General features: G+C 43.7%; 1 protein-coding gene across 12 annotated transcripts in view; it reads left to right on the top strand.

The window, feature by feature from the left end:
- Positions 1–21,402, top strand: part of GRIN2B (glutamate ionotropic receptor NMDA type subunit 2B) — a 227,490-nt gene that overhangs the window by 179,490 nt on the left and 26,598 nt on the right. For all 12 annotated transcript variants that reach the window (XM_048942795.1, XM_048942798.1, XM_048942817.1 and 9 more), the window contains 4 exons: positions 15,416–15,624; positions 15,918–16,089; positions 16,762–16,915; positions 18,469–18,594. In XM_048942795.1, coding sequence (XP_048798752.1) covers positions 15,416–15,624; positions 15,918–16,089; positions 16,762–16,915; positions 18,469–18,594 — 661 coding nt within the window. The remainder of the gene's footprint in view (positions 1–15,415; positions 15,625–15,917; positions 16,090–16,761; positions 16,916–18,468; positions 18,595–21,402) is intronic.

Raw genomic sequence — 21,402 nt, 5'->3', positions numbered from 1 at the left:
AAGGGGGCCTTGACCTTCCTTGACCTTTTCAACTCTCTGGGGAAGTGAAAAATCTGGGACAGCCTCTTGAAGAAAAGATCTCCAAATCTCACTGAAGCATCACTGAGAGCTGCATGCCAGCACACAGAAAATGGCCTCTGACCATTCAAGTTGTGCTTCAAGCCTGGTGGTGCTTGCTACAGGCTCTGCGTGAATGCCACACTATGTTCCCACAGCTCTGCATGAAACTGACTCTTGACTGGATTTTCTGAGGGATTTTTAGCTCTTCTGGTTATGCTGGGGAGCATACAAGTAGTGTGTGGCTTCCTGGGGTATGGCACATTTCATAAGATTATTACCTTTCAAACTACCATCTTACATGGGTGATATAAGTGGCCAACTTTATACCCTGCTCTCTATAATACCCACTTTCAAAACAGCATTTCTCAAATCATTTAGAAAGGATGCAAGCTTTTTTCTTTATTGTCTCAGAGTGACTTGTGAAATCTGCAGTGCTGTGGGTGTAGGCACACATAATTTTATAGGTGTATAGGATCCACAAGCTGCTACACTTGAAGGAGTCATTAATACTCTAATAGCCTCTGCTGAGGTTTGTAGCAGGGATGAGAGTGGGCAGCCCGCTGTCCCTCCTGGTACCCAGTCCAAAGGGTACAGCTGGTACTTGTGTGCAGCCTCTGTCTGCACCACATCCAGCCATACCACAGAAGAGGCTCTGAGCTGCTCCTGGGTATTCACAGCCTCCACCTGGAGTGTGACAGCAACTGGGGGAACAACAGAGCTGATGAAGCAAAAAAAGCTCAACATTAGAAGCTCAGTTTTTTAGCCATGTCTTTGGCGTCTCCCTTCAAGGCTCTTTCCTCTGTTAGATTCCCCATAGGGTATGTTCATAGTTTTTAGATTTCTGTGGCAGCACCAAACTCAGACTTATCTGAAATCAGTTAGCTCAGGTCACAGGGTAAGAGCTAGCACTGGATCAGGGGAGAGAAGGGGATGCTTGTGTTTCCAGTTCACATCAGCAACACTCGTCCCAACCCTCCCAGCCATGCCTCTCTTCATTTCCCCTTGTGCCCTGAGTTCTGCAGCCAAGTCTCCTGCGTGCTTTTCTGCGTCTTCTGTGGTTTAGTGGCTACTTAAATATTTATTTATGTAGAACTCTCCCCACAGGGAATGCCTTATGAATGCAAAGAAGGAGTATTGTGAGAGATGGAGGGAATGAACAGTCCCTCAAGGGCTCGGTACTGTCTGTTGCTGAGAGGCAGAAGCTGCATGAAAAAAAAAACAAAAACTTGTCCTGGAGAAAGACTAACATACAAAAGAATGCCGACACATGTACGTATGCACAGACACACGTATGCACTTACACAAACTGAAACAAAAAATAGCAGCTGAACGCAAGGAGAAGGAGTACTTGCATCAGTGAAGTAGTTAGAGTGCCAGCTCTGGTCAGTTATGGAATTTGATTTCTTTTAACCCATAGAACACTGGCATTTTGCAGACCTGCCATCCAGAAAGATAAAGGCACAGGAATATCTAAAGAGCTGCATGCAGGGTCAGCTGGACTTGAATTTCTCTTAGGCTACAATTAATTGAAGGGCAGGCTGTACGTGACTAGTGCAAACACACCTGAATTTGCCTCTTGATTTAGGTGCTAATAATTTCCTTGTAGACAGCACATAGGAGAATCTGAGGTCTTTTATTGTGGTGGCTGATACTGTGAGCTTTAAATGTATGCAAGAGGCAGCTCAGCTTGTTGAATTCATTAATTGCTAAGGCGTAACATATTCAGTTAATTGGATTCTCTGCTAGATGGAGACGTATTTATATGTATTTGTATATGTGCTTAGTGTATATATTTAGCTTCACAAAGGCCGATATTAATGGAACGTTAAGGTTGCCTGGTGAAATAATCAGAAGATGAGAAGTGATGGCTGTTCAGTCACAAGCACAATCTTGTCTGTCAAGAGGAGTAAGACCTGGCTTACTGAATGTTCTTGGCACAGCAGACCAACAGCCAGGGCTGAAGTTGGCGCTGGGGCACATTTGTGCTTGTATGTCACCATGAGGCTGTTCTGCACCTGATGGACCACTCCATCACAGTGCTCATCACCAGGGACAGATGCTCACCCTGTCTTTCTCCAAGGCTGTTCTTCCTGCACAGGTCTTGGATTCTGCTTCTGTTTGCAAGTCAGCACCACACAGTGAGCCACAGCTCTCAGCTGCAGCTGGGAACAGCATTGGAGGAACTCAGAGGAGAGCAGACAGGAGAAGCAATTCTACCCTCCAAGGAGGTTGCACCCACATCCACCCTGTATTGCACTGACCAACTGCATGGGGTCACTGGTTGGGCACCAAGGTGGTATGGAGCCCTCTCCAGGGAGAGCTGTGGCCTGGGGTGTGCACTGGCTGAGTGTTACACTGAGCGTGGGAATGATGTAGGACTGCTTCCCAGAGGCTGGAAGGGGCTGGGCTGAGTGCTGCTGTGCCAGCTCAAGCATCACTGTGCTCCTTCTTCCAGGAAAGGTGTCTCTAGAGAGCCAGGAAAGACAGCTGCCTGCTCACTTGTGCCATTCAACTCCCAGAGCAGCTGGAGGTGACCCAAGAATGTGCTCATGAGCTTTAGTTAATCTCCTGATTCCAAACTAGTTCTCGGCAAGTACTGTATAAAATCCTGCTGTTCCTTTTACAGCTGTTGGTCCGCATGCTGACCTGCTGCATGGCTGCTCTCTTATCAGCCAGCGCATTTCTACTGCTGAGTGACGATGCACACAGCTGCTCTGCAGCAGGCAGCACCCTTCCGTGACAAAACCCTTCTTCATATGAGGGGTGTGAGGTGCTGTAGGGGCAGCCCTAAGCTGCATGATTTCCTCTGAGGTGGGGGAATTGAGGCATCTGCTTGTACTGACTTATGCTGCTGCTCCCAACTCTTATATCCCTGTTCACATGCAACTCCTTTACAGTGCAGGGTGGATTATTCAGAGCCTTTCATAGAGGGAAAAACAGCTCCAGAAAGCTTAGATGGCATGCTTAAAGTCACACAGCAAGCACAGGACAGGATCACAGCCAGCGCTTGGGTCCCTTCCCCCCAGGGTGCTTGGGGAGAAAGCATCTGCACTCTGTGCAGCTGCTGCAGCTGCTCAGGGCAAGTCTGCGCTGTGAAATCCAGCATGGAGCTGTCTGTGCTGGCGTGGGCTAGTAATGGTAAGTCCACACTGTGCAGAGCAATGCCACAGGGACTTAGCAGCATGGTGGGGTGCAAGGCAGCTGCTTGAGTCTGGCGAGCTGCCTCAGCTTGTAGCTTATCCCTGCTGGGCTAGCATGGCTAGACAGCATCTGGACCGTAACTGGCTTGTGTCCAGCCCTCCTGGTGTCCCTGTGTCATGTACCTCTTCCCTGATGCTTCTGCTCCAGGGTAACGCAGACCAGGCTAGCTTGGTTCCATCCATACCTTCCATGCAGATCAGGTCTCCCACTCCCTTAGCCAGTTACAAAACTATTGCTGCAAAGCAAGAAACCTTCCAGCATATTCTGCAGCCTTGGTGCCTTCCTTTCCTCTTCTGGGCACTATGGCCACAAGACACTTGCCAGCTTCACCCTCTTCCACGTTCTTCTGTGCTCCCTTACAGTTTGGCCTCTACTTTATTTGTCCCTTCAAACCCCTTGGCAAGGTCAGGGATGCTGCTCCCATAATAAAGTGGGTCTGAATAATCTCTGCATTGGTTCATTGGTTTGCTGTCCATTGCTGTTTCTTTATTTCACTCGCCTCTGCCAGTGCCTGGTGATTCAGTACCTCATGGGCAGCTTTTTCTCCTTCTTTACTGATACTTTATTGGCCCGTTTATTGGTTTTGTAAGGGCTCGAGCACATTCATAGAATTTTATAAGCAATTACATACAGCAAAATAAATGAACAGTGATTTCATTTTTAGTTTGTGTAGTCAAGCTAGGAGCTGCCAGTCTTGTTTCCTGGGCTGCTTTAATTCTTTTGCTTCAAGTGTCTTTCCAATTCAGGGATTGAGGCAGGGACCCCATGGAGAAAGTTGTATGCACTTATTAATTATAACTTGAATCAAAATGTCCACACACAAGTGGGAAGAAAGAAAGGTTGAAGAGGAAATCATAAACCTCCTATTTCCTAATAATTCAATATAAGTAAGTTCCCTTCCGTGCAGTTTGCTTTATGGTTTTTTTTTCTTCTTTTCATTTCTTAATTTTTTTAATTTTTTTCCCACAGGGAAACCTCAAAATCTTTTCTGTAGAAACATATTGTTCATTCTCATATACACCGAGCCTTCAATACTGAGTCTGACTCTTTAACCCGGTAACTAACCTGCATGTGTTCCACAGTGGTTTGCCTTTCTTCTGCCTCCTAAATGGCAAAGTGCAAGTGATGGTTTCACAGTGAGGTGCATTTAAAAGGTAGAGGAGAACATAGGTGGCTTGTCTCCTAGTATGGCTTTCTTTCTTTCCTTTGCCCTGCTAAAGCTAGAACATTCTTTGTTATGACTGTCCTACTGGTAGGGGCATCCCCACTGGTTTACTGGGTTGATGGCTTAGCTCTTGAAACATTTGTGCTCAGATGCCATTTGGGCTGTCTCCTAGGATTTCTGCAAGAAAGTGATGGAAAAGAAATGACGATAATTTAACAGTTTATAATGCAATTAAGACTGAATGAAATTTGATGGGCCAAAGTAAGAATCGTGTCCTTAGCCAATCAGGGTAGCCTCCCCCTTGACTTTCAAGTGCCTGTTGCAAAACCTGGAGATGTTGGCTTTTCTCAGAGAACCAGCCTGAAGATTCTTGTAATGGAAATGTCAGAGAAACTAATTACAGGCCTTCTACTAACTCTCCCTGTAATAGAGGTAACTATATAGTACACACACATTTAAATATGTATATGAAGTCATCTAGCTAATTCCAGACTTTGAGAAGTCATTTCATACGTGGACTTATATGTGCCTCAGAAGACCTTTTGCAACCTGCTGAGAGCCTCAGCTTCGTCTTGTATCTCCAAGACTGCTGCTGTGTGCCTGTTCCTCTACTTTCAGGCTGTAGAAAGGGAATTGCATGATACCTGCTTTGTTGTTGACATGTTTTGGGACAAAATGACATACGACTCTTTGAAAAATAGGTGTGCCTATTTTTGTGTGTCCATCTGTGCTCAGAGAATGGCAGAATTTTATCTCCCTACGGCCATGCTCGCAGGAGCAGTCCGTGGCTTAACCCTGCTTTGCTAGCTAGGACTGACAAATCAGATGGCTTCTTCTCTCCTTCCCAAGATGCGGATTTCAAGGTTACCTTTCTCTCTAACCGTACTCAAGTCTGATCATACTCCTTTTGCGCAGCCCAGATGGCCTCAGCTGGGCCCTTGGCAGCGCTGGATTCCAAGCCCAGATCAGCTTAGGATCATTGCTGCTGGGGGTACCTGTGTGTGTATTTGTCTGCACTTGTGTATGGATGAGAAAGGAGTGAAATCTTTCGGCAGAGCAGCTCCCTGCTGCTCACAATGCTTCCTGGCTCCAGGCAGCATGGCAGCAATGCATATGTGTGTGGTGAACCAGCTGTCCCACTGGTGGATCCTATCCAAGGGTCAGGTCTTGTCTGTAGGGTGCAGGTAGAGCTGCCAGGTCTCGTCTACTGTTTGGGCAGAGCACCATGGTTTTCAAACAAAGCCCAGTGCTTGTCTGGATCAGTGGGTTCTGCAGCTTGTGAGCTGTCTTTCTGGAGTCTTCATCTCCTGGTGTCATTGCAGCAGGGACTGTGCATGGTGATGGGGTGCAGGACCACTGGCATGCAGGTGTTAGGTGCTGAGTGGTGATGGGACAGGGAATCATAGAATTACAGAATCATTAAGGTTGGAAAAGATCATTAAGATCATCTAGTCCATCCGTAAGCCCATCCCCACCATGCCCACTAACCATGTCCCTCAGTGCCACATCCACACAGTTCTGGAACACCTCCAGGGAGGGTGACTGCACCACCTCCCTGGGCAGCCTGTGCCACTGCAGCACTGTTTTTCCTGAGAAGAAATTTTTCCTGATATCCAGCTTGGGAAGGAGCAGGGGCATGCAGACCTTCACTGAAATCTTGCTTCCAATGCAGGCAGTAATTCCTCTGGAGGTGTGTTCCCCTCTTGTCCCCAATGAGAGAAGAGTTGAATGTGTTGCATCTCTCTGCTGAAGGTGTTCATGCAGCAATGCCTACCTGTGTGGCTCTGCATGTGGGGCTGTTGCATTGAGGGCAGGGTCTGTGGCTCATGTGTGCAGGACGCTGTGCCTGCCATGGCACCCTCCCACTGCAAGTTCAGGGATCTCTCTGATATTTTCATAGATGTTTTTCAAAGCAGTGCCTTCTATCTTGCTTTCACAGCTTAGAGAACAGCAGGGTTTAGGCAGCTCACTACCTCCTTCTTTGTGCTGCCACTTTTCCTACCCCAGTGGAGGCCTGCTTTGACACAGAGCCTTCCTTAGCACAGAGAGATGTCTTTGGCTTTCCTCTGGACCTGTGTTTTTAAGCATACTCTCAGCCTCAGTTCCAAAGAGATGCTGGGATAAGATGTTTGCATGGTGTATGAAGTAAGTGTTGCTGGACAGAGGAGCAGACATTAGGGGGTTCACACATCACTTGTACAGGACCCACTTATCAGCCAGAGCTCTAAACAGTCTCCCAGACTGTAACATGAATTGGCAAGTCCATCCCTCCGTGTAACATGTTTTAAGGGAAGAAAAAAACCTGAGTGAAAGAAATGAAAGCTCAGCAAAATGCAAACTCAAGCCCAGCACTCAACAGGGAAAGCCAAGGGGAAAAATCATTAGGTAAGGCATTACATGCATGGACACGTACTGGATGCAGACGCACACCTGCACAATGCAGATGCCCTGCTGTAGACCTGAAAATGCTTTCAGAAGGCATTTAGATGCCTATACATGCACATAAAAATACACTTATTTGTAAATCTTTGTCACTCCTGAACCCCCTGTCACACAAAACATGCAGTCCTACCAATATGCCAGCTACATTTTTCCCCAGCTCATGATTCTGCACAGGAGAGCGGCACATATGCTCAAGGTGAACCGTTCTTTCATCTTAGATGAGCAAGGATAGGAGTAATATAAGCTCCCTGGCTTTCTCCAGATCAGAATCAGAATAGCCTGGTGTTGCTGGTTTTTAGGACATTGTATTAAACTCCCCTCTCCTCACCCAGAATTGTTTCAGAAGGGCATGATGGCTCCAAAGGGTGCAAACTTTACTGAAGAGCCTAAACCAGGGGTGTTACTACTCGTTAACTGGAGGTGAGTTGTGTTGGATGGTACATTCACTCTGTAGTGCTTTTTGTATACATTTTTTTCTCTAATCTCAGCTCCCTCTAACCTCTTCCCTTGTGTCTCTCCGTTATGCCTGTGCTGATTATAGCATGCACTTCTGTAAATCTTAGTCACCCATACATCATGGAGTATTGAGGACCTTGAGTTCATACGTATCTCTGGAAGCCATACAGCTCCTGTGTGCATCAGCCTTGTCTGGATGAACCACTTTCTTCACTGCAGAGTTAATGCTACCACCAGAAACAACACCATCACCTAGAGGAAGCTATAATTTCAGGCTGTTTTTATGCCTGTAGTGCTCTCATGATACCCTCTGGTTTGGAGGAATGATTTACCAAGGCAAACATCTTGGCATTCATGCCGTCCTGACCTTTTTGTGACACCAGTGGAGCTCCATAGTTCATTGACTTTGCAGAAGACAGAAGCACTCAAAGTATATCTCATTAACCTTCTCATACTAATCATGGCAGAGGACGGGACCTTAGAAATTGCAAAAAGCATATAAATGCACCTAGAAAGAAATGTTTCAGCAGAAATAGCAAAAGCTGTGTAAATGCCAGACCTTAGTGAGCCGGGGAACTGTGTTTCTGCGAAGTGCTTTTATTCCCAGAATTGCAGAAATGAGTTGTAGAGCCAGGGCTGATACTTCACCCTGTCTGCATTATGCACTAAGCCTCTCTCTGTTATATGTTAGGTGCTCTATAAAGATAAAGAAAAATCCACCATCTCCTGTAATCTAGATGCTTAACTGAAGGGCTGTTAGAAACAATTCCTGCTTCTGAAGGTGCAGTGAAAAAAGCAGCCTTCCCCAGCTGGCTGTGGAAGGTGAACTTGAGGTTCACAAAAAAGGGCTGTTTTTATGTTAATTAATTTCACTTGTGGAGCATTCACAGCCACTTCTTGTCTGCATTGGTTGATGTGGCTAATTAATCACTCTAAGTGTCTGTAAACTGGAGTTTTTTTTTGCTCTCTGTGGCATCTCTACCTGCCTGTGTGAGGATGGAGACCTGTAGCTTCACAGCAATTGGCAATAGCTGTGAACTCAGCAGTGTGAGAGTCACAGCTTAACTAGTCTGGGTGAAGGCTAAGAGGGATGTTCTATTCTCAGAGCCCTGGAGAAAATTTTGCTGCTGAATGAGGAAAGTATGAGTTCGAAGAGGTGGAGACAACATTAATAATAAGAGCCTTTGTGTTCACGTGGGATAGCTGGAGGACAGAGATACAATGATTAAGTTTTGACATCTGCAGACTGTAAAGGCAAAGACAAAAGGCTTTTCACAGAGGAATTACTGCTCCTGTTTTTGCTTCCTAAGGCCAGTGGACTGGAAAGGCTCATCCGGTTCCTTCTCTGCTGCTCTAGACAGCAACATCATATAGACCTACACAAACCCCATTTTTGTTATCTTCACTGCTTATTCTGGCTGGCTGTTCTAGAACATCTCTCCTCTGGTGGTTAAAAGCCATCTTGTTTTCAAGGCAAATTTTCTCATAACCGGTTGCTCTTGAGCCAACACTGTTTTTCTACATAAAACAAAACAACTTTCCTTCCTCCTTGACTATCTGTCTCCCCTTTCTTTATACAGAGCAATCATATCCTCTTCTGGCTTTCATTTATCTAGGTTAAACAAGCCTTTTAATCTCCTCCTTTAAGGTAGGCTCTCTGTTCCCTTAATCAAGCATCAAGCCAAGGTTATTTTTGATAACTTGCTTTTCTGTAAGGTTCTTTGCTGCTTGCCCAAACCAAGTGTAAAACAGCATGACCTATTGTCTGTTGAGTAATTCTGAGGTGAAGAAATGTGTCACCAATCAAATCTAGAAAAATGAGGCATCCACGTGCTACTGTTAACATTTGCATTTGTTTCCTACCTTACCTAGTGACACTCAAGCCTTTTAAAATGACTTAGTTTCTGATATAATTCCTCTTTAATAATGGTAAGAACATATCTGTCCATGAAAGCTAAACCTGTGAATCTCCAGCACATCTCATAGTTTCAGTCATAGTTTCAGCAGGGATGGAATTGTTTTCTTTAGTGTGCCTAATATAATGCTATGTTTTGGTCCTAGGACACAAACAATGTTGGTAACACAGATGTTTATAGTTGCTGCTCAGCAGTATGGTACAGAGCCCAGGACATTTGCAGTGAAGGGCTCAAGGAGCTGGGTGGGAACAGAATTAGGAAAGCTGACTTGAACTGGCCAAAGGCATATTCCATGTCCTATGACATCATGAGGAACAAGTTTTGGAGGGGGTGCGAAGGCATCTGTCTCTCTTCTGCTGCGTGGGGGGCTAGCTGGGCATTGGTGGTGGGGGGTGCATCACTTGTTATATACATTTGTTGTATACATTTATACATTTATATATATATACACACACACACACATATATATAGTCATAATTATTATTCTTTTATCTGACTTAATACATAGTTTTATCTCAACCCATGAGTTCTACTTTGTTTTCTGAGATTCTCTCTCCCATCCCACTGGGAAGCAGAAAGTGAGCAAACAACTGTGTGGTGCTCAGTCACCTGCTGGGTTAAACCATAAAGCTATTACAACCCCTGTAAAATACCTTAAATTGGGCTTCTGAAAACTGTTTTAATCCCAAGTGATTTTATTTTATTTATGCATGATTTATTTCATTTCAGGCTACTGCAGCACAAATGTTCCAACCCCTCAGGTTTGCATTTACTATTATGTACTCCGAGCAGGACATACCTTTGGCAGTGTCCCAGTTAAAACTATTATTTCTATGGTATTTCTATTATTCCTACAGTAGCCCTTTTCAATCCTGCCTACTTGTTCTGGTTTCTGTATGTCCTCATTTAGAATCTACATGAATTGTACCAACAAAGCTCTTACTTCTCCCTAGACTCTCCCACCTTTCTAGAGGGGTAAGGTATGCTTTTGCATCAGCTATGTTGCCAATAATATTACTGTTTTCTGCCAGATATTCTACCTATATATTTTCTATATTTGATTTTCCCTTTTTTGTGTATTAAAATCATATGTAAAAGTTACATAAGATCTTTCCATTTAATTGACAAAAGAATAAGAAGCAGAAAGCTTTCCGTACTTACTGTAAGAGTTCCCACATCTAGCTACATGTGTATATCTCCCAATTTCCATAGTATTTCTGAACCTCATGACTATTTCTGTGTTTATTCACTCCATGCGCCCCAGAAGCGAGAACATACAATTATCTCCATTTTACACAATGTGAAGCAGAGGCACCAGGGTGTCTTTGCAGATCAGGTCCCAGAGGTCCTTGGCAAAATAGGGAATTGGTGCCTTCCAGTTCCTGCCCTGTGCTGTTGCCTTTATGTTCCCCACTGGAATGAAAAAGCCCCTCAGCTTCTGGAAAAGAAAATGTAATATAAAGGAGAAAAAATGTTTTGGGAAAAGCAGAAACCGTTTGAGTCCTAAATGAGTTTGGAATGATCTTTTGTTCTTTAAAAGGAACCAAATACCTTTCGTTCCTTTTCTTGCGTCTCTTCGATACAATGAGTGTCAGGAAGCTAGAGAAGATTTTAATAGAGTAGTGCAAGGCATTGTGCAAATAGGAGCCTGGATGAAACAAAAACTATAAAAGACTTTACCCAGGCATAGTTCTCCTGGCATCTCTTCAAAATCGGAAACCTAAACCCCAAATCAAATACAGTATGTCTGAGTATCTTGCACAAGAATTGTGTCTGAAGCCCTCATTTCTTTATACCCTGAATCTTTCACTCCAGTTTAGTCCTTGAAGGGCCACATTTTGATGCGGTTTTGTTTCTCCGTCTGTTGACACTGGAAGTTGGAAGGTTCTCCAAATGCTTTTGTGGTCCTTCACAGACATACTAAGAGGAACTGAGAGGTTGGCTTCTCTTGTGGCTGCAGCAAACAGTCCTGGAGGTTTATGGGAGAAGCTCTTATTTGTCTGCACTATAAATCTGAAGGAGGGCTTTGTAAATAGTTTGAGTGCTGGTCACTTGAACAGGCAGTTGCTTTAGCTAATGCAGCACTTAAGGTATCTACTGAATGAGACTACCCAGCCGTTGTGTTATAAATATCTTACTGACCTGATAACACTGAAAAGGGCAAATGCAGAAGAATAAGGAAATATACTGACCTGGTATAAACTGCAGCAAGAAGATTTAGGTCAGACATTGGGGCAAAAAAAAAAAACCCACACTTTTTTAATGGCAAGGATAGTTAGACTGCCCACAGAGACCACAGTCTCTCTGCCAGTGAAGGGACAGGTTGGGCAAACATCTGTCACAAATGACTGTTACAAGCCTTAGCTTCTCTTGGGAGGGGAGCAAAGCTCTGTTAAGAATTAGTTTTGGGGAGCTAATATGCTACAACACCTTTCATTAAAGATACGCATTAACATACTGCAGAACGCTTTTGTTCTGGCTGCATCATACCGCGGTTAAGGCAATTTGCCAGCCTGCTGGAAGGCTTTTGGAAGGCTCTGACTTATTATAGGCAATTGTACCTTTTGTCTGCCTGTTATAGCTTATACACGTAGGCAAACCGATAGCATCGTGATTGACTTTTTGTTCTACAGTCGCTCTCACTTTCTTGTTTTGTAGATGTGTTGGACTTCCTCTCCCAACAGCTTGTTAATCTGAAGTAGGATTCTGTATTTTAAGATGAGAGTTGGCTTCTCCCCTCCCTCAATACCTCCTGATTAATCCCCAGTCCAAGTGACCTCCCTTTCTTTATAAGATCTGGTGTGGTATGGACAGAGAATGGGAAATTAAGGTGAAAATTTGGCTCTAGGAGCCCTCCCCTGGCATATACTTAGGTTTCGGACAATATTTATAAGGGGCTGTTAATGGTCTCTGGCATCCTTATTTTTGCTGATTCTGTGACCCTGCAGTAATCCTGGTGGGAGTTTGGATGACTGGACTCTGATCAGAGAACACCCAGTGAGTCTAGAAACTGCAGGTTGACAAATATGTAGGATGCCTGGGATGGTTTATTTTTCCTCTTTTTGCTGAAGCAAGCACTGAGCAAAACCTAAGTAATAACAGTTTACAGGCTGTTAATACCAAATATCCTGAGAGTTCAGAAGTGCCTTATTCTGCTCTGCGCAGCTTGGCAGGTTATATTCTTTAAGAGCAGGCATCATTATCTGGACAAATCTGTGACATTTAATTCTTTTGAGGCTAACCTCTGTCCCCAGAGTGAATTGCTCCTTCTCTCTCATGGCAGATTATCTAGCATAAAATGCACATTTTAATTTTCTTTCTCTTGCATTGTCTCTGTCCTGTGCATGAGATGCTTCTTTACTATCTTTACTATCATTGTCCACACGTGGCTTAAAGCCTGTCTTTAACTACAAGTGTACACATTTGATCCTTCCATGCGTGAGCATGTGAAGAAGTCTGCCCTCCCTCAGTTCACAAATCTTTTCTGATTTTCTCTGTGTCACTTGTTCATACCCAGTACACGTCTCCAGGTGTAAAAATAATTATACGTTATGCTTGATTGTACGGGTTAGCAATGAGGTACAATATTTGCATAGATACTTGAGACAGTCCATAGTTAAACAGGCCAGACCATTTCCTTACATTCTGTTTTTCCTCCTTTTCAGACGATTTACGAGGACTTCACTAGGATAATAATGAAGAGGCACGTACAGCTGTATTTGCAGATTAGGTACTCCGGTGCACAGGAGGCCATGACTGTTGTTGTCATTCTAATTTCATAACATTGGCCCATGTAGTACAGTGCTGTGAAATGTGCCTAGCATGCAGCCTTATGAAGTCCTCTTTCTGTACCAGAGAACTTCTGGGTAATTACGAGTTGGGTTTGCCTATCTGATCTAATTTATCACTTAGGGGTTTATATCATGCCTATTACTGTGATATCTAAGTGCTGCTGAGATACTGCAGGATGTCTCTTTCATCAAGTGCTTATTTCTATGATAAGTTAATGTTATTGAGCTGAAGTCTGTGCTGTTCTGTGCAGCATCTTAATCGCTGCTCCCCCCTGAGCCCTGTGTGTATAGTTATTCTACTTGTGTGGTGGCTTCGCTGAACTGGTTTTAGGGATTTGAGATCAGTTACTTGAAGGCCAAAGTTGTGCTGCAGAAATCATGGCTCAGCTGATGATAAATTGACCTGCTCGTTCGATGAGAGGGAAGTCCAAGGCTGAGCAGACTGTGGGTATATGCGCTCTGTCCCCTCAGAAATGCACTTTCCACATGCAGACTTACATAGGGGTGTGAGTAGAGACTGTCTGCTACGTTCAACATAATCTCTCATTTGTGGGTAAAAGGGGCCACCAGTTCCCTGGGCTCCCACTCTGCCGACTTCCACTTATTGATTAAAGCATATTTAAAAATTAAAACAACATCTCCGTGCCCACTCAGCAACCTACTGCCTGGCCACTTCACCTGCTTCTGGTAGAAACCACAGTCCTGCTCTCCGTGGGGCGTCGTGTTTACACTGCAGGGTAGATGGGGAGGTTGCTGTCTCTGGGTGATGTCTTCTGCCTTTCTTCTCCTTCCACCAGCCCTCAGAGTGGGTTTTTCTTTCATGACCAGATGAAGCGGTTGTTTGTTTGTTTTGAAGGTGACAAGTGTTTTATGTGAATTCTGGCTGCTCCAAAATGCCAAACCCCAGCTGGGCTTTGAGTTTCACAGAATAACCGCTGACACCTAATGAGCCTCTAATAAGTGCTTCTCCCTCCCTTCTTGTCGTTTAAATAAATAAATGACTGAAATTTGGGGGTGGTGGGAGGTGCTGTTGGATTGCAGTGGATTGAAGCTTTTCTGTTTACCCACCAAGCAGGTACACTGCTAAAAGCAGTCACACAAGCTTCCCACATACACATGCAGCCTCCCCCCCCCCCAATGGCCTGGAGGGCTTCCTTTGAGGTTGGAGCAGGAAAGTTCTTTCTCAAGCCCAGTTAGTTTCTTGCCCACTCAGCTTGAGCTGCGAGCCAAGGTGCTAATTAGTGTCAACTGTGATGGGGGGAAATAAGAACAAAGGCAAGACTTTGATAGTTCAAAGTGTAGTTGATGTTCAGGTGCTTTCTTTTCCTGGAATTTTTGCAAGAAGCAGTCTACCATTGGCAGTGGGCGTGCTACACGTATCTTCTCTTAAGGGAATGGATTCACTTCAAAACAACTCTTATTTGTGGCAGTAGGTATAAAGCTAAGGAGTCCCCACCCCTCCTTTTCTGCTTTCTGAAGGTGTGATCTCTGCTTAAGAAATGGAGAATGAAAAGATGTAAAATTTCAATACATCTTTACGGAAAAATTCTGAGAATAAAGATCTTAGACACTGCTTGAATTTCTTTGTCAGAAACAGAGCAATTCCTTGTTTCCAGCTAGGATATGTAAACACATCATTGTGAAAGGACAAGAGTAGGTATATTAGTGAGCCCTTAGCAGGGAATAGGCAGAGTACTGTTAAACAGGCTTCTCTGTATATGTTTATCTCCTGTGAAGACACTCCTAAAACTGCAGAACGTCCGCCTCTCCTCTGCCATTTGGAATAACTTAGTCCTGACTAAGAATGGGCAACCTATTTCCAGATGGAGTTATTTCTGGATAAAGCTAACTTTGGTTAAGGTGAATTAATGTGATTAATGTCACTGAAAACAAATGAAAACAAAATTTTGGAAAAGAAAATAAGATTTGTTTTGACTTTTTCAAGTGAGGTTTTAAAAATTACATTTTATTTCACTTTAGTTCTGTATGTATTTCTTGTCTCTTTTATCAGGAAGATAATCATTTTTATTGTGGTTAGCAGGCTGAACTTTTCAGGAGACAACAAGATATCTGGTTGTTGCTTGGCTGAGAAAGCTGAAAGATGTCATGTCTGTTTGGCTGTACTGATGGTACCCCTCTGGTCATCCGTTCACTCTCCAGAGGATTAAACCATCAGAGAGATGAGACGCTCACAGATGTGTTTCTTGATCTCTTCTCTCTCTTGGTTTCAATGCATTTCCTCAGAGCCTTCTTCCTTAAAACATCTCTGTCTCATACAGGTTTGGGCACTCCAGAGTGGTTCTCCTGCCTGGGCCTGGGGATGTGCTTAATGCAGAGTGGTGGAGCAGCTAGAAGTCTATCTTATGTTTTGTATTTCTCCACAGGTGGGGAAATGGAAGGAAAAGAAATTGCAGATGAAGTACTACGTGTGGCCCCGCTTTGAGCTTTATCCTGACTCTGAGGAGCGTGAGGATGATCACCTGAGTATAGTGACTCTGGAAGAGGCACCGTTTGTCATTGTGGAGAATGTGGACCCCCTAAGTGGCACCTGCATGAGGAACACAGTCCCTTGCCAAAAACGCATTGTGACTGAGTATGTACCCCTAAGTTTGTCTCCTCCTATTGTCCTCTCCCTTCTCAGCAAGAAGTAGGGTACTGGGCCAATGCTGGCACATCCTAATAATCCTTTTTAGAAAAATCACCTCAGCTTGCTTAGCCTGGCCTGTGTCCATTCATGATTAGCCCCTATCCTGCACAGATATCACAACTTAAATTCTCCACATTGTGGAGGGGAATTGTGGGAGGGGAAGCTCATACTGATCATAGAGAGGAATTAAGGGAATTTTCTCTGCTTTTTTTAACTCATTTTTTGTTGTGATGGTTCAGGAATAAAACTGATGAAGAGCCGGATTATATGAAGAAGTGTTGTAAGGGGTTCTGCATCGACATCCTCAAGAAAATCTCAAAGTCTGTCAAGTTCACCTATGACCTCTACTTGGTGACTAATGGCAAGCATGGGAAAAAGATCAATGGGACGTGGAATGGAATGATTGGAGAGGTCAGCAGCAAAAGGAGGGTGTGGTGGTCTTCATTCCTGGGCTGGGTGCCATAGGTCAGGTCTGACCTTCAGTCATTATTCTGTTCCCTTTCAGGGAGGGGACAGAAGTGACTCTGTAGAAATGATTGACTCCTTTCTGGGCACTGTGTGAATTAAACTGCTCTGACTCTCTGACCGTGACCACCTTTCCTGCTCAGAGATTAATTATTATTCCTTGTGGTGTCACAAATTTGGCCTTTATAGTCAAAGAAAGAATGTGATATCCATGCACCAAAGAGGCTGCAGCCTAGATTAAGCTTCGATCATATATAAGATGTATAAAGAATGAAATAAGACTTTGCAGTGTTAGAAGGAGGAGAAAGCAAGGACAGAAAAATGAGATAAGACATCTTCTCAGTGGATGATGTGTTTATCCTAAGACCTCTGCGGATTTATTTTTTATACACATAGCAGCTTTGAGGGGAAGATAAATGTCTATAGATTCCCTGAAAGAAGAAGGTGTCCTGATGAAAGATTAGAAAGGAGAAATGATAGAAACAATATAGGGAATGGGATTAGAGGAGTGAAAGAACTGCACGGAAAGGCAGAATGGTGAGAAGGAACACGCTCATGATGCTTGAGTAGGGCTGGCCCTGGCTCTGTATGTGTGAAATCTTCTTTTCTTTTCTCTAGGTCGTCACCAAGCGGGCCTATATGGCTGTGGGATCCCTCACAATTAACGAGGAAAGATCAGAAGTAGTGGATTTCTCTGTGCCCTTCATTGAGACGGGAATCAGCGTCATGGTGTCACGTAGCAATGGAACTGTCTCACCTTCTGCCTTCTTAGGTATCATTTTAATCTAAAATTAAAATTTAGTCCAGTGTTCATCAAAAATTAGGTGAAGGTTACTTGTGATTCTGAGCCTGAAAGTTCCTTTTTAGGAATACCTGTGGGACTGGTATGTAAAAATAAACTATGATGTTTTAGTTCTTAATCCCAAGCAAGCAAAATCCAGGCAAATGCAAATAGGCACTGCCTAGAAGTTCCAAGGCATTTCTCAGTAATTCTAGCAAAGAATGGGCTCCTCGGGGTTGCCATCTACCCTACAGCATGTGGTATCCCAGTGACTCAGCTAATGGCATGTTCAAGGAGTGTAGGCCAGAAAAAAAAATATGATTCAAACATTATAGCTGGTAAACCAGCGTATACTTCTTAGTGATGACAATTAGCAATAAATGGCTGTACTTTCAGAGACATTATTTGTAAAGATTTTAACTCAGTCCTCACTTGTCAGAGACACTGGAGGAAGTTAGATATCTAACAGAACTTGACGGGTCGAGCCATCAGTTCTTTGCTGACACTGCATCCCAATAAAACGGTTTCTGTTGTTCTTCAGTGCAGGAGGGTAATTGGAGAATGCAGAAATATTACTGCATTTCCCAGTGTCTTCCTAGTATCTACTATTTGGCTTTACAAAATGCTTTATGATGCAGCAAACATGCTACATGAGTTACATAATTACTGTCTCCTCTCTGCCAGGAACCTGAGAACACTTATAAACAGAAGTAATTTTATATGGATAATTTTTTTTCCCCAAACTTCTTCAAGAAGTTGTTTCATTACTACTCACTCTTCATCAGTTTTTGCCATTAGCCAAGGAAAATTGGCTTCCAACTTTCCACCAGTATTACCTGGGGTGTGTAAAAAAAAAACCAAGAAAATAAACACAACATTTTTTAATTGCAATTAAATTGAGATTGGAAAATTGACTGTAATGTGGGCCAGAGTTCTAGGTTTCCTTAATCTGGTACAGTCCCATCTTTATCTCTTCAGGCTTGGAGGTGGAGAAAACTGGCAAAGATCAAACAATTGCAGAATGGAAACGCTTAACAATTCTAGAATGAGCCAGTGTTTCAATTGCTGCAAGAATAGAATAGCTGAGAAACTACTATCACTAGGGCTGAACCTCAGAAATTTGGAGATGCTCTTTGGCTCAGTAGCATCTTGAAAGTTGGATGCTTGTCTGAAACTCTGCCAGTTCTGTTTCATTTTCCCCACTCTCTCCAGATGGTGCTGGAGGACTTCCTGGGAACAGTCTTTTATCAATGCATTTTATTTTATCAATGCGTGTCACAGTGGCTGCGTGTGGTTCCAAATGGAGCCGTGTGTCACAGATGTGGCTGTAAGAATGAATGTAGTCATTACAGAAAAAGAAACAATGCTTCTACCAATTCAGGATGTTGTTCAGATTAGGGTTGAAGGCTTTACCATGACTTCTGTTTCTCCCAAGCCCATTTTGCCACACACTCTCATTGGGGTGCTCCGGAAGGCAAAGAAAGGAAGGGTAAGGTGGCTGCTGTGTATCAAGCCTTTCAGCATGGGTTTCTTTTCCTCTCCAGAGCCATTCAGTGCTGACGTATGGGTGATGATGTTTGTGATGCTGCTTATCATCTCTGCAGTGGCTGTCTTTGTCTTCGAGTACTTCAGCCCTGTGGGCTATAATCGGTGCCTTGCTGATGGCAGAGGTAAGGGAAGCCACTCCTTGCCACAGTCCTCTCTTGCTTTCAATCCTGGGTCCTTCATTACTGGCATTTCCTTCGCTTAAATGTGATACAGATCTAGTCCACTCTAAAAGGTGCTTAAAGAGGGCAGGGAGGGAGGCGGAAAACATCTCTGTAGCGAACAGATGTGGATAATGGATAATTTGCTTGGCTCAGGAGACTGAGCTGTGATGCTTTCATCTCTAAAGCAAACGCTAGCTCCAATCATTTCTTATGAAGGGGATAGGGATCCTGGTAGCTGGTGCTGGCAGTGCCTACAGAGCTGCTCTCTCCGAGGCAATCAGAGGGCTCTCCATTTTCAATCTGCCCTTCAGTGCTATATCTCTTAGGAGAGCAAGCAGCACTGCTGGCCTCCCGATGTCGTGCCGTACTCCAGAGCCCACATCTGTCAGCTGGGCATCATCCTCTTCAGATTGGCTCTCTGGCTTGCCAAAGCCAGCTGTGAAAATGAGAAGCTCATTTTTTCTGGGACTGGGCAAGCAACTATATTGTAAAGGCAGTAGGAAAGATAGGAATGAGTGACTTAACTCTCTGGTTCTGGTCTTCAGGAGACAGTTAAAGAGAGGATGGACAAAACAACTTGAGAGGCAGAATTTTTCCGTTTATTGGTATAAGGACAATTAGCAAGTTGAGCCTGTTGTCACCTCTTTATTTCATGCCCTAACAAATCGGCACTTTAAACCTTTCCGGAACTTATTGGTCAGTTGAGAGTGGTAGGATTGGGAGTTTTTAGTAAATGCATTCATTTGCTCCCAGTGTATTACTTTGAGTGCATGTAAGGGACATTAAAATAATCCAGTTCCAATACCCTGCCATGGGCGAGGATACCTTCCATAGATCAGGTTGGAAAAAAAAAGTGTTTATAGAAATGCAGGCAGAACTACATATATGGGGAAGTGAAGAACTTTTTTTTCTTGTGATGGAACCATGGGGTACCTTCATGGCAACACAGATCTTTGGATTCAAGTAAATACTGATAAACCTGTGAGTCTCCTGGGAGGTATTAATACAGATGTGGAACTGGAAGCAGTTTTTAATATAGGTATGCAATTGTACAGTTATTAAGTTAGGTGAACTGTAGCTGGAGTATCAACATTTCTGAGTAATCATGAATGGTACTGCACCATCAGGAAGATATTATCCCTGACATACATAACACAGAGATGTAGAAAGCAGCCTGTGGAGGCTGAAATGCCTCTTTGGTAATGAATACTGTTGCTAATGTTATTTTGGCTGCATTCAAATAGTCTACAGTAGTATTAATCTGCTCCTAGATCTGAATTTTCTCTTTAAGGATACCTTTCTCCAAGTTAGGTGAGCATGTCCTGATCTAGCCTCCAACTACACTGATTTGTTGTTCTTGGGTCACTCCAAGTTTGAAATGTCATTCCTGGTATGGATTAGAGACTCCCGTTGCTGTCTTGATTTGTGGCTCAAAGCAAATGGGGTGACTGGTGAACAGAAAATAATAGCAAAGAACTTCGTGAGATTTCCTTACAGATTGCAGTTCCCACTGATGTTTTACACGGCTTGCACCTGTGTCTTAGGGCAAGTCCATACCTGTACCTTGAAGTACCGTATCTTACAGAGACACATGATTCAGGCATCTCACTCATTTAGTAAAGAGGAATTAAAAGTTACCGCTCCAACATGTAAGATGCAAGGAGTGTCAAACCAATTTCTTACACCAAGTTTGTCTCCTTGCATCTAGAGGCTCCAGTTTTTCCAGATGATGATTCTACTTAGAACTTAATGTGCAATTCCCAGATTACACAATGAGCCCCTTGCACTTTTCAGCTGCATTAAGGGCACGCACAGTTTGTGCCTTCAGATGATCCATACTTTTCCCTATTCAGTGCTTTGAAGAGAAGTCATCAATTGACTTTCTTCCCTTCTGTTTCTCTGCTGGAGCCAACCTTAATCACAGGCAGAAGCACCTGGCTCCCACCTTCCCAAGGGAGGACATGAAGCATGGGATGCTAAACCAAATGGTTGCAGAGCCAGGGTAGCACCATCAGAAAAGTGACAGGCAGTACTTGAATTGTGCCAGAGAATCTTCTCCCAGGAGAATCTTCTCAGTGCCTGAAGTACGATCTTTTGAGTAATTCCAGCTGCAGTCTCAACGACAGTTTCTCTTGTGCTCAATTTGAGCATATGTTTTGGTTCCCACTAATGGAACCTACATATGCCAGGGATGTGGGACTGCTGAGAACCAGACAGGATTTCACAAGGTTTCAAGCATGGTGTTTCATGAGCATGCGTGGCTTTTGGGCTATGTGTGAACTTTTACTCTGAAAAGTGAATAAGGGGAAAATATCAGCTTTGTAAACATTGGATTTGTTCTTGAGGCTACTGATCTTCCTGAGAGAGACCAAAGTGTATGTTATGTAGCTTAGATGCAGTACATGGAGACGGACTGGGTCCTTCTCTGGCTCATGTAATATCAGCAGACTCAGTAACAAAACACTCTTGCAGATGTATTTGTAGACTTGTTATTTCAGATGATGCTCTTTCTTGCACCTATACAAGTGCAGTGAAGGCCATATTTTGCACAGATGTATGGTAGGAGTTTAGGAACAAAACCACTGTTAAACAACTAGAAATGAGGGTAGAGTTCTTCTGAGAAAACTATTTCTGGTGACTACACTTGAACTGAAATGGAGTGTTCTACATTTTCTAATCAGGTACAAAAAAGCCCTTATATAAACCTTCACTGGAAGTCTTTGGGACAGAATGAATACAGAAGCCTGAGGACATTTTAGAAAATCACTT

This window comes from Lagopus muta, chromosome 1 (genome assembly GCF_023343835.1).
Source record: "Lagopus muta isolate bLagMut1 chromosome 1, bLagMut1 primary, whole genome shotgun sequence".
Lineage (NCBI taxonomy): Eukaryota > Metazoa > Chordata > Aves > Galliformes > Phasianidae > Lagopus > Lagopus muta.
The sequence above is the reverse complement of the archived record's forward strand: the minus strand, read 5'-3'. Positions and strand labels throughout refer to the sequence as shown.